At 42.2% G+C, this 15,181-nt stretch overlaps 1 protein-coding gene across 3 annotated transcripts in view; it reads left to right on the top strand.

Moving 5' to 3' along the window:
* Positions 1 to 15,181, top strand: part of HK1 (hexokinase 1) — a 1,728,681-nt gene that overhangs the window by 377,511 nt on the left and 1,335,989 nt on the right. For all 3 annotated transcript variants that reach the window (XM_085603586.1, XM_085603588.1, XM_085603587.1), the window contains one exon: positions 7,548 to 7,667. In XM_085603586.1, the coding sequence (XP_085459712.1) occupies positions 7,548 to 7,667 (120 nt within the window). The remainder of the gene's footprint in view (positions 1 to 7,547; positions 7,668 to 15,181) is intronic.

The raw sequence follows: 15,181 nt of genomic DNA, 5'->3' as shown, positions 1-15,181 counted from the left end.
CAAAGGACACTGAAGTGGCAAAGTCCATGGGAGCACTCCATACTCCTTCAAATAGAGGCTTCTTTTGCCGCTCCTTTTATTGGGCAGGGGTCTAAAACCATACCCTCAGACCCAAATGCTTCCCCTTCCAAAGGCAACACCCAATCCTCTTCCTTTAGAGGTTTCTTTAGAGGAGGATATAGAGGAAACAACACTAAAGGTAGGGGTAAAGGTGCCACACCCTGCAACACCCCTTCCCCCAATAGGCATTAACTTGCCCACACTCCCCCCCCCCCCCCGTTTACTTAACACCTGTCGGGGGAAGACTTCAACAGTTTCTCCCCATTTGGCAATTCATAACCGACAAATGGGTGATCAGACTTATCTAACATGGTTTTTGCCCGGAGCTTCCTACCAACTCTCCAAACATTCCACCTCGCTCTCACAAAACAAGAAGTGCAATCGCTCTTACTTAAGGGCGCCATAGAACCAGTTCCATTCCAGTTCCAAGGTTCAGGGGTGTACTCTCTCTACTTTCTAATCCTCAAAAAGAATGGCTCCTTAAGACCACATTTGGATCTCAGAGTGTTAAATCTGTACATACTGTCATAACACTTCCATATGGTAACGCTCCAACAAGTACTTCCACTTTAAATGGGCGGGGCGGAAGGGAGACTCTTACTCAGGGAAGTGAGGCGGGTAAAATAGACCGGGCGAGGGCTTGGGAACACCTAGTGGGTGAGTTAGCAGCTGACAGGCAGGGATCCAGTAGAGCAGAATCCCCGCAACCGATAGCACAGGACCAGGAAGAGGAGGGAGGCGAACAGACGGATCAAGGATAGACCGGCTACCTCAGCACCCTGAACCCAGACAAGACCCATAAAGCTAGCAACACCCTGTGGCACATGTACTGAGAGCCAACAGCAACTCATGGGGTGGGGGGGCAGAGAGTTTAATTCTTTGGCAGTGAAGTTAGATATACCAGAGAGTAAGCACATTGCAATACATATATAATGTTACTGTGATTTATGTAAGATGAGGCTATTTAAAAACTCAATAAAATCTGGTTTAAAAATAAACAAAAAAACAAGTGCTTCCACTTCTACAACAAGGTGATTTTATGTCCACACTGGACTTAAAGACGCATACTTTCACATTCCAGTTCATCCAGCGCATCGCAAATACCTCAGAATTGTGATAGCAGCTGAACACCATCAGTTCAATGTAATCCCATTCGGAGTAACTACTGCTACCAGAGTCTTTACAAATGCCTCTCAGTAGTGGCAGCTCACCTCAGAAGAAAACGTATTCATGCCTTCCTGTACCTAGACGATTTGCTAATCAAAGCCAGCTCGTATCACAAATGTCTGCAACACATTCAGATCACACTGGACCTACTCCACCAATTGGGTTTCACAGTCAATGCGCAAAACTGTCACTTGCAGCCTTCACAGATAGTCTTATCTAGGAGCCACTCTCGGCACTAGCACAGCTGTAGCCTCTCCCAATGCAACCAGAATTCACAACATCCAAACTCTGTTGCTACAGTTTCAAGCCAACTAAATCTTGCCACCCACACGGAACTTTCATGCAACTGCTAGGAATTATGGCGTCATGCTTTGCAATAGTGCCCCATGCAAGACTACACATGCGTCCTCTACAAGAATGCTTAGCACGTCTGTGGAATCAGTCACAGGGTCAATTAACTGATCTAGTGTTGGTAGACAGCAGCACCCATCTCGCTCTGCAGTGGTGGATCCCAAAAAATTTGTCAAAAGGGCTGCCCTTCATCAAACCTCTTCCACACATCGTGCTAACAGATGCATCTCTCACAGGTTGGGGCGCCCATCGCCACGATTACACAATCTAGGGTCTCTGGGACAACAAGCACAAACAGCTCCATATCAACTCTCCAGAGCATCTAGCAGTATTTCTAGCGATTTAAAGCTTTTCAGTCTCATCTCTTAGGCAAAGTTGTCCTAGTCTGCACGGACAACATGACAGCTATGTACTATATACAAAAACAGGGGGGGGCACTCTCTCCAACTGGCATGCCTCTCTCAGAGCATTTGGAGCTGGGCAATCCATCACAAGATTCATCTTCTGGCAGAGCACCTTCCAGGAATAAACAATGCCGACCTCCTCAGCAGAAAGAGACAGCAATTACACAAGTGGGAACTTCATCCCCAAATTATCCTTCAATACTTTCAACAATGGGGATTTCCACAAAATAGATCTGTTCGCCACAGTGGACAACTCAAAATGTGCAGACTTCGCCTCCAGGTTCCCACACCCTCTATCCAAAGTCAATGCCCTATGGATCAATTGGTCAGGGATATTTGCCTACGCTTTTCCGCCTATCCCACTCCTTCCGTTTCTGGTTTGCAAACTCAAGCAAACATCCCTCACACTGATTAAGTAGCCCCCACATGGGCCCACCAACCATGGTACACCACTCTGTTGGAGTTGTCAGTAGTTCCACATCAAAATCTGCTTCTCACCTCCAGTCTTCTCACTCAGAACCATGAAGAAATCAGGCATCCAAGTCCCAAGGAGCTCAACTTAGCAATTTGACTCCTGAAATCATAGAGTTTGGATATTTAAACTGACCACCAGATTGTGGGACTATTCTAAAAGAAGTAAGAAAGCCTACTACTAGAGCTTGTTATGCAGCAAAGTGGAACACTTTCTAGTCTATTTTAACAGCAAAATTAATCCTCTAGATGCTTCTGTTCAAAACATTATTTGTTGCCTTTTGCACCTACAGCAAACTGGTCTAGCTTACACTTCTATTTGTTTGCATATTGCAGCTATAGCGTCATATTTGCAAAACAGACAGCATTTATCCTTGTTCCAAGTTCCTGTCATTAAAGCCTTTATGGCAGGCTTAAAGAGAGAAATACCACCCACAGTACCTGCAGCACCAGTGTTGAACCTTAACATTGTACTTATAAGACTTATGGGTCCACCCTTTGAATCGTTACATAATTGTCCTTTACAGTTCCTTTCATGGAAGGTTGCATTTCTCATTGTAATCAATTAGTTAAGGAGAGTTGGTGAACTGCAGGCATTAACCTTAAAAGAACCCTTCTTTCAGCTTCATAAAGATAGGGTAGTTCTTCACACCAATCCAAAGGTCCTCCCTTAAGTAGTTTCTGCTTTTCACATTAACCAATCAGTTGAGTTACCTGTGTTCTTCTCTAAACCCGAATCTGTAGCAGAATGAGCTCTTCACGCACTTGATGTCAGAAGAGCGTTATTGTACTATATTGAGAGGACAGAACTCTTTCGTAAGACAAAGCAACTGTTTGTTGCTTTTGCTCCACCTCACAAAGGCAAGTCCATCTCTAAAACTGGTATTTCAAGATGGATTGAAAAATGCATTCAAACTTGCTATGCAAAAGCTAACAGTACTTTATCTGTGCCTCCTAGACCGGATTCCACTCGTAAAATAGGGGCATCTATGGCCTTTTTAGGTAACATTCCTATAGCTGACATCTGTAAAGCAGCGACATGGTCTACACCATACACATTTACAAAGCACTACTGTGTTGATGTATTAACACGCCAACAAGCCAATGTAGGACAAGCAGTGCTAAAGACACTTTTTCAAACAACTGCAACATCTACTGGTTAGCCACCGCTTTGGGAGAATACTGATATATAGTTTAAGCAAAGCATGTGTATTTACAGCACACATGCCTCGAACGGATTATGTTACTTACCCAGTAAGCATCTGTTCTTGGCATGTAGAGCTGTAGATTCACATGCGCCCTCCCACCTTCCTGGACACCTGTAGTTGTTGCAGTTCTCATTATTTGCATTACATATGCATGGACATCTCTTTACTATACTCACTCTATTCGCACCCTTTTGCTGGAAAACAATCAAACCATGAAATCGGTACTCATGCGCACTATCACCGAAAGGAGTCACCTTTCCTCGTGACTAGAAAGACTTCTTAGAAGATAAAACATCTTGCAAACATCTGGACCCAACACTAGAATGCAGGAGTATGCAAAGCATGTGAATCTACAGCTCTATATGCCAAGAAAAGATGCTTACTAGGTAAGTAACATAATCCATTCCTAACATCCCGCATTTAAAAATTATTTTTCAAAATTAAATACATTTATTATTCTTATTTTTGAAAAAATATTTATTTATTTATTATAAATTAATAATCTAACAGTTAAATCAATACCTCAGCATTAATATACTTCCGCACCCATAGCCCCTGTATTTATACCATCCCGCTCATAATAATTAATTTGTAAATAACTTAACCTATAATAATCCAATGTCAATATATGAAATATATTTTTTTTTAAATAGCCTAGCAATTTAAAAAATCAATTAATACCTAATAATACACTTGCCCACCCATAGACCCTGAATCGCCATCATCCCGCCCCAAATTACTAATTTGTAAGTAATATATAAATATTATATACATTATATTTTAAAATTCAGAATATAATTTGTAGAAATAAACTACTAAATGACTTTTAAAAAAAATCCCACTTTTTATAAGACTTAACATATTTACCATAATGCGTAGTAAAGGCATTCATGGTAAAGAAATGCGTTGTAATGTTATATGCGTGGTAAAGACGCATGCAGTGAAAATACTTTGGGCCTCATCGCGGGTTTCACTTTCCACTGCTGCATTATGATGCAGGCGGTTGAAACTGAAACCGGCCAGTCATTCTGGCTGGAATCCGACAGACTCAAGGAGCCATCAGCCAGTTGGAGACTGGCACGTAATCTCGCAGGACAACGTTTCTGCCGATGGTATTACGATGCTTGATTTATAACAGGCTTTCCATGACGGGCTTTCCGATATGGAAATCCCTCCGGTTGAGGGCCGCACGTGTTAAGCCCTGCACCATGTGGCAGGCACCTTGAGGTGCATGCCACGCAGTGCAGGCATTAACATAATCTCCTATTTCTCTATGGGAGCTTGTGTTACAGTCCGTTTGTGGCCGCAGCACAGGCTCCCATAGAGAAATGGGAGTATGCGACCGCACCATGTGCGGTCGCATTGTGATTGAGGTGTTGGGACCACCGACCAGTGGTCAGTTGGTCCCGAGACAGTGGTGGTGTCGGTCGGAGGAAACTCTGATCGACATCGGAATCAAGCCCTAAATGGTAAAGGCATTGCGTGGTTAAGACTTGTGGTTTAGGATTTTTCCCCTTTGTCACTTACCCTTCTGATATAAATACATAAAATATATAAAAAGGGTTTGAGGCACTTAAACATTTTTACAATCGTTGATTTGATCAAACATAAAAGTCAATGATCAATTGATATTTTTTGTATCTTTGTAAATAAACGTCTTCAGATTCCAAATACTCAAACAGTTCATATGATTGTCCCCAAGATGTCAGATTCTTCTTATCAATCAGGATCGAGTCACAGTGAGCTGATCTTTACAACATATTTATGATGTAACTGTGATGATGATAGCCAATATAAGTATATCCAAATTAGGCAAATATCATATAGACTACAAAGACTGAATACAATGTATTTTGCATAATGTCTCGAAGTATACATTACTGACTTGAGTGCTTGAATCTGTTACTACATTTAGAGGACCGGTGTGCAAGAAAACAAAATGCAATCTTTGTCAAACTAGACATTTCTTATATTGAAGTGTTAATATAAGTAGGACAGGACACAATCTCCCTAACAAATATATTCATCACAAAATGGTATCCTACAACCTATGATCCAAAAACATTTTTTTTATTTGGAATCAATGTGGAAAACAATGGCAGGTAACCTATCAGCAACCCCACTTGTTATTAAAGTCCCTCACCTACTTTTTTAGTGGAATGCTTCATCATCAGGTGTCATCCTGATCCCTATAAACCAGGATGGGCATTTTCCAGGGAGCACTTATGATATTTTCCTGCTGGGGACTTCTATAAGTTAAAATTGCCTTAGGAACACACATGTATCCCTTTAGTAACAGGTGACCTGACTAACTTAAAGGGCAATTAGACAGTGCCCAATGGGTTGGTCTGACAGGTCAGTGTGTGGGCTGTTTTTTGGCTGTTTGTGGGCCTGTTTTATGGTCTGCTGGGATGTTTTTTTACTGTTGATTTCACTGATATTAAAACAAAATTGCCTTTAGAAAAGTCAAATCAATGCTGTCTTCCATACCTTGCAAAACACTTGTACAAGTCTATACAAGTTCAAAACTTTTCCAATTTGCAAACATGGACAATGTTTTTTAGCTATCTAATTCACTAATTGGGGCCACTTTTATTTTGGTGTCCACACCTAATTTTTGTCCCAGTTCGACCCTGCAGGTGTCCCTGGAATGAACAAAAACAGACTTTGAGTATTGCTGGGATATAATGACCTTACGCTCTTTCTAGTGTCAACATGTTTCATTCTTGTTTTTTTTATCAGCCACCAGGGGGACCATGACTTTCATCAGGACCAGAATAAATGCCCCAGAGTTAGTATTCTCTTGTAATTGTCTATTGTCTCTTCCTTATTATGTCTGGACTTATGACATACAGCATAAAATATACAAAGGGTCTGCTCGCCTATTTATTCTTGCATATGTAATTATTGATGAAAATGATATCAAGCATGGGCCCAGGACGGTGTTCTTCCGCACAAATCCAAATAGAGGTTTCACAACGGGTGAGCAAACAAAACACGACACACAAACATGCAGTGTTGTTTCCATGTAGGACATGGATCCATTTTATATTATCAGCATGTGTGTATAAAAGAGGTAAAGTAGAAAACACGTAGGGCCTGATTTCAATGTCGGTTGCAGTTGCCTCAGAAAGTCACCATTTCAGTTAGGGAACCGCCGACCATTGGTCGGTACATCTGCACACCTGATTATGATGCGACTGCACATGGTGTGCGGAACGGAAACCGCCCGCAGCACAAGCACCCATTGCGAAATGTGTATTTGTTGAAATCCCTGCACCGTGTGGCAGGCACCGTACACGGTGCAGGGATTTTCAAGGGGGGAATATAGATGGCCCCCAGGGCCACATACGGAGGACCATGGGGGGGAGGAAAAGGACAGGAATGCAGCATATCATGTTAAATATGGCACCCTCTCCCTATCGCGCAGCACAGCAAGGTGTCTTATTGTGTTGCATGAAATATTAATACATCTGCCCCTCAGTGAGGTACTACGTTAGCCATATTGCAATTAGTCTGATTCCTCTGTTCCCCGGGTCTTTTAAGGACCAGGTTTACGCTTTTACTCTAGGTTTGTGTTGTGTTGTACATGTCATTGTAACTCTGCAGGTAAACATTCTTCTCACCATCTGAGAAAGGTTAATCATACAAAATCACACCTTTCTATCTAAGAAGAGTTCAAACAGCCTGTCTTATCATTTGCACAAATAATCATTTGTCAATTAGTCAACTTTTTCCTTGCATTTTTTTGTGAGTTTAAATTAACAAAAGTCAACAATCTACCTGTAGGAAACATAGCCTGGCTTGAGTATCTGTAATGTTAAACATGTGATTTTTCTTTTTGTTGAAACTTAAGAACTGTATACCATTTTATGTATTCGTACAGCTTTTTGATCATGTTGCTGAATGCTTGGGAGATTTCATGGACAAAAAGAGAATAAAAGATAAAAAGCTACCAGTTGGGTTTACGTTTTCTTTTCCTTGTAGACAATCTAAGCTAGATGAGGTAAGAACATACTTTTCTAAATATGTCAGCCGCATTGGTGAAATAGATAATTTATTCCTTTAATTGGAAGAATGATAATGTATAGTACATATGTATACAAAACCTGAAAGTCCATGGTCGCAGCATACCTAAAATAATTATTTCTTCTATCGAGGAACTTAGTTTATGAGGCCATTAATTTAATTGTCTTATATTTAAATTATTGTATTTGAAGGGGTGGCACACTTTATTCAATATGCATGTAGTACAGTAGTTTTATTTAAACAGTACAAAATCCAAATAAGCCTAAGAAAACCTTATTGCACTGTAACTATGTAGGTGTTTTTTTCTGCTGCCATAGAGTATATCTATGTTCACTGTTCTGAGTTCATTTATGCAGAATAACCTGTATCAAAGAATATAAAACAAATTTGGGGAGTGTTCATTTTGTAAAGTGCCATCAATGACTTGTGCAATTTGATTACAAAAAAATGGCCATTTAAAGTTGTGAAGTTACAGGAAAAATGCAAAATTCTAAATAAGTATTGCTCCGTAGCAATGAATCTGCAGCTACACCATATTACGCCCGATTATGCAGACTCTGTAAGTGAACCCAGAAATATTCTTTTCACAAGTTTTAAAACACAACATATAATACCTTTACCGTGTACATACACCAAAACCTCCCTCTTCCTCGTCACAGATGGGACAAATCTCCGAGATCCCACTTTAGAGGCACCAAACCCACAGTAATAGTAACAATTCTACATTTCCTGTAGAAGACCTGTGTACCCTGCCTTTGTTGCCATAAAAGGGATTGGTCTGTCTAGAAATCTTTATTTGTTTTGCTATCTATTGTTAGTCTAATTAATGTCTCCCTTGGGAAGATGAGTAAAAACCCTGTACAAGAGATATCCCACACCAATTTAGAAAGCTAGAGTAAAATTAATACATAAAATTAGACCAAAACTACAAACATTCAATCTGGCAAACTGGAGATATGCAATGTTAAATGTTTAAGTAAAAACAATGTAAAGAAACAGAAAGCGCTAACTGTCGATAGCTGGTCGCCCTAGACTGGGACAAAGTCACAAGTTCAGGCTGACCGCAATGGAGTGTGAGGCAGATACAGGGACAAGGTTAGTCCTGCTTAAAAGTTACCTTCTCAAAGTCCAGTGTACAGATTTCAAAACCTATGTATTTCACTGCAGGAGCTCAACTGATGCCAGCCAAGGGTCCAGGGCCTGGGAAGGCACCTCTCGGGGATCAGGAATTCACTCCAGCATAGGCCAGCAGGGCTCAGGCAGGCCAAGTTACAGCAGGTCATTTAAGCAATTGCATTGTGGCCTCTGGAGCTTGTTGTGTCCCAATTGCTCTTAACAGGTAGGCCAGCTACCGTCAAGCAGGTTAGCCTGGGATGAAAGGAACAGGTCAAGTCTCCCTTCTCAGAGAGCAGGGCAGGCCTTAAGCAGCAGGGCAGTCCTCTGGGAACAAGGCAGGCCTCAAGTAACTGGGCAGGTCTCTGGTAGCAGCAGGAAAGTTATCTGGGGAACAAGACAGGCCTCAAATGGAAGGCCAGTCCTCTAGGGATCGAAGCAGTCCTTCTTATTTAATATCCACAGGTCCATACTAATGAGTGGCTCAGGAGGTCCAATATTTATACCTGTTGCCTCTGTTTGAAATAGGGGAGACTTAGTTCACCCCCACATCTGTTTTTGAAAAGTTCCTATTTTCCCTTGGTCTAGTGCAGAGTTTCCCAAACCTTCTTATAGTAAGAGCTACTTTGTACACAAAGATCAAATTACTTATCCAAAGAGAGCATACATTATTAATTGCACAGGAGTTGTATTGCAAAAGGTTTGCATTTGTGGGGCATAAGAATCCGTTTATCCCTTTGCTCTGGAGACAGCAAACAGGAGAAAGAGAGAGGGAGAGAATGATAGAAAAAGGAGAGGACAAAGAGCGAAAGAGAACAAAAGAAAGGAAGGAATGACAGCATGAGAGAACAAATGAAAGAGGGAAAAGAGAAAAATAAGAATTAAAGAAACAGAGAAAGTCAGGGAGAGAGGGAATAAAAGGGAGGAGAGCAAAAATGAGGAAAAATAAAATATACAGATAAAGGAGACAAAGATGATAAAGGAAGAAAGAGAAATTAAGAAGTAAATGAAAGAAGAAAAGGAAACTGAATGGAATGAATGAAAGGAGAAGAAAAAAGAATGATAAAGGAATTCATAGAAAAAGAAAGGAATAGCACGGCAGAGGAATAAAAAAGAAAGACAAAAAGACGAGAAAAAGATGGAAAGTAGGGAAAGAGAAAATTAGAGAAAACAGAAAGAAAGAAGAAAAAAGTTAAAAAGAAACGGAGAAAGAGAAATGGAGACCAGAACAATAGTGGAGGAAGAAAAGAGTAAATACAACAAGAAAACGAGAGATGGAATAAAGAACAGAAAAGATAACAACAGAGAAAGAAGATCATACTGAAAGAAAGACGGAAAGACAGAAGAAAAGAAAAAAGTAGGAAAGAAAAATGTAGGATAAAAGAAAGGATGTGGAGAAGTAGAGGATGGAAAACTAAATTGAGAAACAAAGGGGAGGAAAAAAAAGAACATAAGAACAAAGGTAAAATTATTGAAAGAAAGAAGGAGAAAAAGATGAAGAATGAATTAGAGATGTGGATCGATTGCTTTCCTGCTTGCAGTTCTGACCTTTGTCATTCATATGTCAACCAAAAATATTTTCTTCGTTCTGGATGCCCCCGAATTGATGTTTTAATAGTTGAAGACACATCAGAAGCTCTCACAAGTTTTACTTTTTCTTTCCCTGCATCTACAACCAGAGATAAACACCTTAACAAATGAAGCATTAAAGCTAGACTTAGGGGTGTCCTGCTCGAGAAAAACATGCTCCCTTTCACTACAAAACTTGACTAGTTGCAATGTGTTCCAAGAAGTTGAGAATTTCCAACTAGTGTTCCCAGAGAACTCACTCAGCCCTGGTCCTGAGGAGAACTGATAAAGAAAATTGGTGTTCGAAACGCGTTGACATATACTTGAGGGGGATCCAAGTTCACTGAATGTGCGAATAAAGAATTATATAAATTGGAAGCCCACATTAGAGATTTCTGGACCCCACCCACAGTATTCCAAAAGCAAATGTTGTGGATCCTTCGCCTTGTTTTTTTTACTATGGGACTGGTGAACTCTGAATAGTTACAGATTTATTTGTATGTCTTTCAAAATATAATGTTTGTTTGACACATAATTGGATTCACAGTGAGCACAATGTTTTTAGACAAATTATCGTATTTGTGATGTGACTGTGGTTCTTTCTCTTTCTTTCTATTATCTATGTCTAAATTCCAAATAGTTATGAACTAAATGTATACAATGAATCTGAGGCCATGTTTATTTAATAAAATGTCCTCTATGTTGAAGTAAAAGAATGTATAAAATTCACAGCTACCTCTTGTTGTTGTTGTTTATAGTTTAATATTACGAGACCCATCGTGGTTGTTTTTAAGGGCCCAAACCCCCTCATTGAGAAACTTTCTAAAAGTGGCATTTTCAAAATTGTAAATTAAAATCCAACTTCAACTTTACAGAGGAATTTAGAATACAATTAATTTTTTGAGTTCAAACATGATATTTCTACCTCCTCCCAATCCAATGTTAGCACTTACTAAATGTAATAAGGTAATCCATTGTTATCCACTGGGACAGGTGTGAGAAGTTGGCCTGGCATATGCTGTCTCCTAGTTATAGGGGACACCTTGCACCAGTCCAATTCGACTCTTATTGATGATAGGTTTAAGACAACCTTTAAAGAAAGCTATCCTAGTGGTAGCTGTGGAGGGCAGCCTTCAGGCTAAGTCTTGAAGGAGTGTTAAGCTTATTGTTTTACCATAGATAACCTCTTGAATGACCAAATGAAAGAGTAGCCCACACAGGTATATATATAAAATATATGTATTTATTCTAAACCGAATCCCACAAGTCTCTTTATGAGGCTGAGGCAAAGTTACAATTCAAACAAGCATTGATAGATACAATAAAATAGCACTGGAATCATAGGGCCCCAGGGGGGGGACCAAACCATATATTAAAAAAGTGGTATAAGAACCACGACAATTCTACAGACAATGCCTAGGGCATTTAGGATCGCTGGCCCCTTAACAATCCACCCCAGGTTATGAGGAAGGGGACCCACGGGAGGCGCGTGCAGTGGAAATAGCTGCTATCGGGATCTCTATTAAAGCCTATGGAGAATGTCGCGGTTTGATTTAAACAGATTAAAGTCACTTCTAGCAGGAGTACAAAGTTAAAACTTTAGAGTTTAGCTTTTGAAGAGCCCACTACCACGAGAGTACCGAGGTACCACTGTTACCTGCCCCAGGGAAGCCGGGTGCATAGGTCGTTTTTGATGTCGGGTCGCGGGCTGATTTTCAATGGAGAAATGTTCAAAAGTGCTGCTAGCCAAAAGCGTTGATGATGCCGTGAAGATTGAAGTTGTAGATCTTGTAGAGAAGAACCTGAAAGCAGAGGGGACAGAGTCTGGGTCACGGCACAGTGACCAGGGAGCTCAAAGCAAAGAGCCCTTCAATGTCGGGTGCTTCAAGTGGAAAGAGGTGTAGCTTGGATCTGCAGCCACGGGCTCCGGGAGGCTTCAAGGAAGGCCAGCTTCGGGAGGGCGACTGTCCCACGTCGGATGAGGGTCACTGCGGTGTTAGTGTCCGGATTGGATCCACTAAGCCTTGGCCACCGCAACCCACGCAAGATTAGCAAATCAGCTACTGGTGCAGACCCACGAGGTCTGTGAGAGGTCTCCTCTGGAGAGACTGTAGAGCAGGCCTGGAGCAACCAGGGGAACTCTTAGTTGTCGAGATTGTCATCCGCTCGGGCCCACAAGTCGAGAGACAAGGGACCGCGGAAGGCAGCAAAATGGAGTGCGTAAAAGGGAGCCCACGGGCCACCGGAGGGGGCTAAGGTGCTGATCTTTGGCACGGATGCTGCTTGGTGGTTGGCTCAATAATGGGCCAAAGCACAACTTCCCCACTGGTCAGGGTCGTGTGCTACGCAAGAGGTGGCCGGTGTCCTGAGGTATTGGGAATCTCGGCACCCACGCAGTCCACGGTACACAGGTTTGCTGTGCACACTCACTGGCCTCTGGGATGCTTAGGAAACCCACCTCAAGGGTGCTGGAAGTCGACGAAGTTCGTGGGAGCAGCGAAGTTCCAACCGGGTCACTTGCAGTGTTTCAGGTGCCTGCCAAGCAGGGGAATAACTCCTTTATCCCAAGGGAGATTTCTTCAGTCAGCTGGGCAGCAGCTCGTCGAAGGTCAAGTCTGTAAAGTCCAAGATTAATCTGAGGCTCTGGGGCCACGTTATTCACCTTTATCCCCAAGATTAGGGGAGTGTCCAGAGTTGTGTCCACCAATGAGAGATGAGGCTGGAAAGGGTGGCTACACCCTCTCCCCTTTGTGTGTTTCCCGCCTAGGCGATGGGCAGGATGCCCCTGAACCGGTTCGAGGCGGTGTATGCAGAATGTAGGCGCTGTAGCTGCCTACGTGCAACTCTGAAAGGCATCTTTGGTGCACCCACCCTGTTCCAAACCACATATCCTGTCTGGGGAGATGCTAGCACCTCCCTGCCACAGGAGCCCTATTGTCCATCTGGCGAGGCTGGGATTTTCCCCAGCACCAGCCAGCCAGAGTCGTGTGGGTGGCGGGTAGTAGCCATTTTGTACTACGTGTGCACTTTTAAATTGGTGTCTAAATTCTGCCGCTTTTCCCATATCGCCCCTCTAGCAGGGGGTAATCGTGCCCTCATGCCCATGGCTGGACTGGGGGTGGGATTCCTACATGTTTGACACCAAACACGATATGGTTCTGTGTAGCCATTCTCAAGTTATCACGCTATCGCGATAGACTTATAATGCGGTTAAGAGTATATGGTATGGCTACACTACAAACAACCCAGCAATGATTTTACGAAGGATGCAGAGAGGCCCTACTCGGGTAGGGGTCCCCCCTCACACATACCTCAGCACCCTGCCTTGTAGGATTAGCAAGGCCTGCTATAGGGGTGACCTATGAGAGTATATGTGTTGTAATGGGGTAGGATATAGGGTACCTATATCCCTGTAGGGGGTGCTAGCACCACCTTACCCAGACTACAGTAGTGGTCTGGTGGTGTCAGTTTGTATGGCTGTCCCAGGGTGGCACAATAAGTGCTACATCCCTGGTAGGCCTACTGAGGGACCCATGCCCTGGGTACCTAGGGTACCATCTACAAGGGACTGTCAGGGCACCCTCAGCATCCAATTGGTTGGTACCTAGGGTACTCACATAGTTTATCAGAGGAAGCAGATAGGCTGGGGTTCTGGATAGCAGGATCCCAGCCAGACTAGTCAAAAACCACTCAAATACCAGGCAAAAAGTTGGGGGCAACCATTAGTCAGATTCTACCTTCCTACAACAGGTAAGCATTACAGTAGTAAAAAATGAATTTAGGATTTTTCACGACCAGGACATCTAAAACTTGAAAACATGTCCTAATTTTCAAATACTATGTATCTTGCCCTTTGGGCTATTTAGGGCCTAAATTAAGGCTGACTTAAATGTATTAAAAAGGAAGGTTTAGACCTGGCAAAAGGTTTATTTTTGCCAGGTCAAATTGGTAGTTTAAAATAGCACCTCTGACTGCACTATCAGACCTGAAACATGTTTTAAAAGGCTACTTTTAATGGGTGGCACGATGAGTGCTGCTTACCACTAGGAGAATTTAATTTAAATTCACTAGGGGCAATTAACTTAAAGCTGCTGGGTACCCGTTGTACCATACAGGAGGGACTTGCAGGCAATGAAATGTACCAATCAGATGTAAGACAATTATACCATGTTTTGAGGAAGAGAGCACAAACATTTTAGCACTGGTTAGCAGTAGTAAAGTGCACAGTCCTAAAGCCAACAGAAAACAAATTCAGCAAACAGGAGGGTGGAGGCAAAAAGTCCTGGGGTGACCCTCCAGAGAAGGCCAAGTCCAACCACACGCAGTAATGCGTTTTTTTCATCAAGTAAACTCATGTTGTATGAGAATGACTTTGATGGGGAAGGGGAATGTAGAATATAGCAGTTTAGTTTTTTCCAAGGTGTAACAAGAAGTTCCCATGGTCAGACCACCATCAAGTGTACATTCTCTGCCTCCCTCGAGATCATGTGGAATCTTACAGCTTTAAGAACAAGAAAACCATCACATATTGAAGGAAACATCCATGGGCACATTATAGGATGCAGCACTGCAACACTTCTAATGTGCCAGACATCTTTGGTCCTGAGGACTTTGAGGGTGACTTCAAGGAAGGTGAGGGGCTATAGTGCGTTCCACCGGCCCAACTAGAACAAAGTCCTGAGAATTCATCATCTGAAGACTTCACGGCTTACGATGAGCCGGTCAATGGCGCCAAAGTAAATGATCAGGATAAAGACCACACTGGCCCAAATTTCTCAATTCCTACACCAATTTCAGGGGATCATCCAT

This window comes from Triturus cristatus, chromosome 1_2 (genome assembly GCF_964204655.1).
Source record: "Triturus cristatus chromosome 1_2, aTriCri1.1, whole genome shotgun sequence".
In the NCBI taxonomy this organism is placed as follows: domain Eukaryota; kingdom Metazoa; phylum Chordata; class Amphibia; order Caudata; family Salamandridae; genus Triturus; species Triturus cristatus.
Note: the sequence above shows the minus strand (reverse complement) of the source record. Positions and strands in the feature narration are given on the sequence as shown.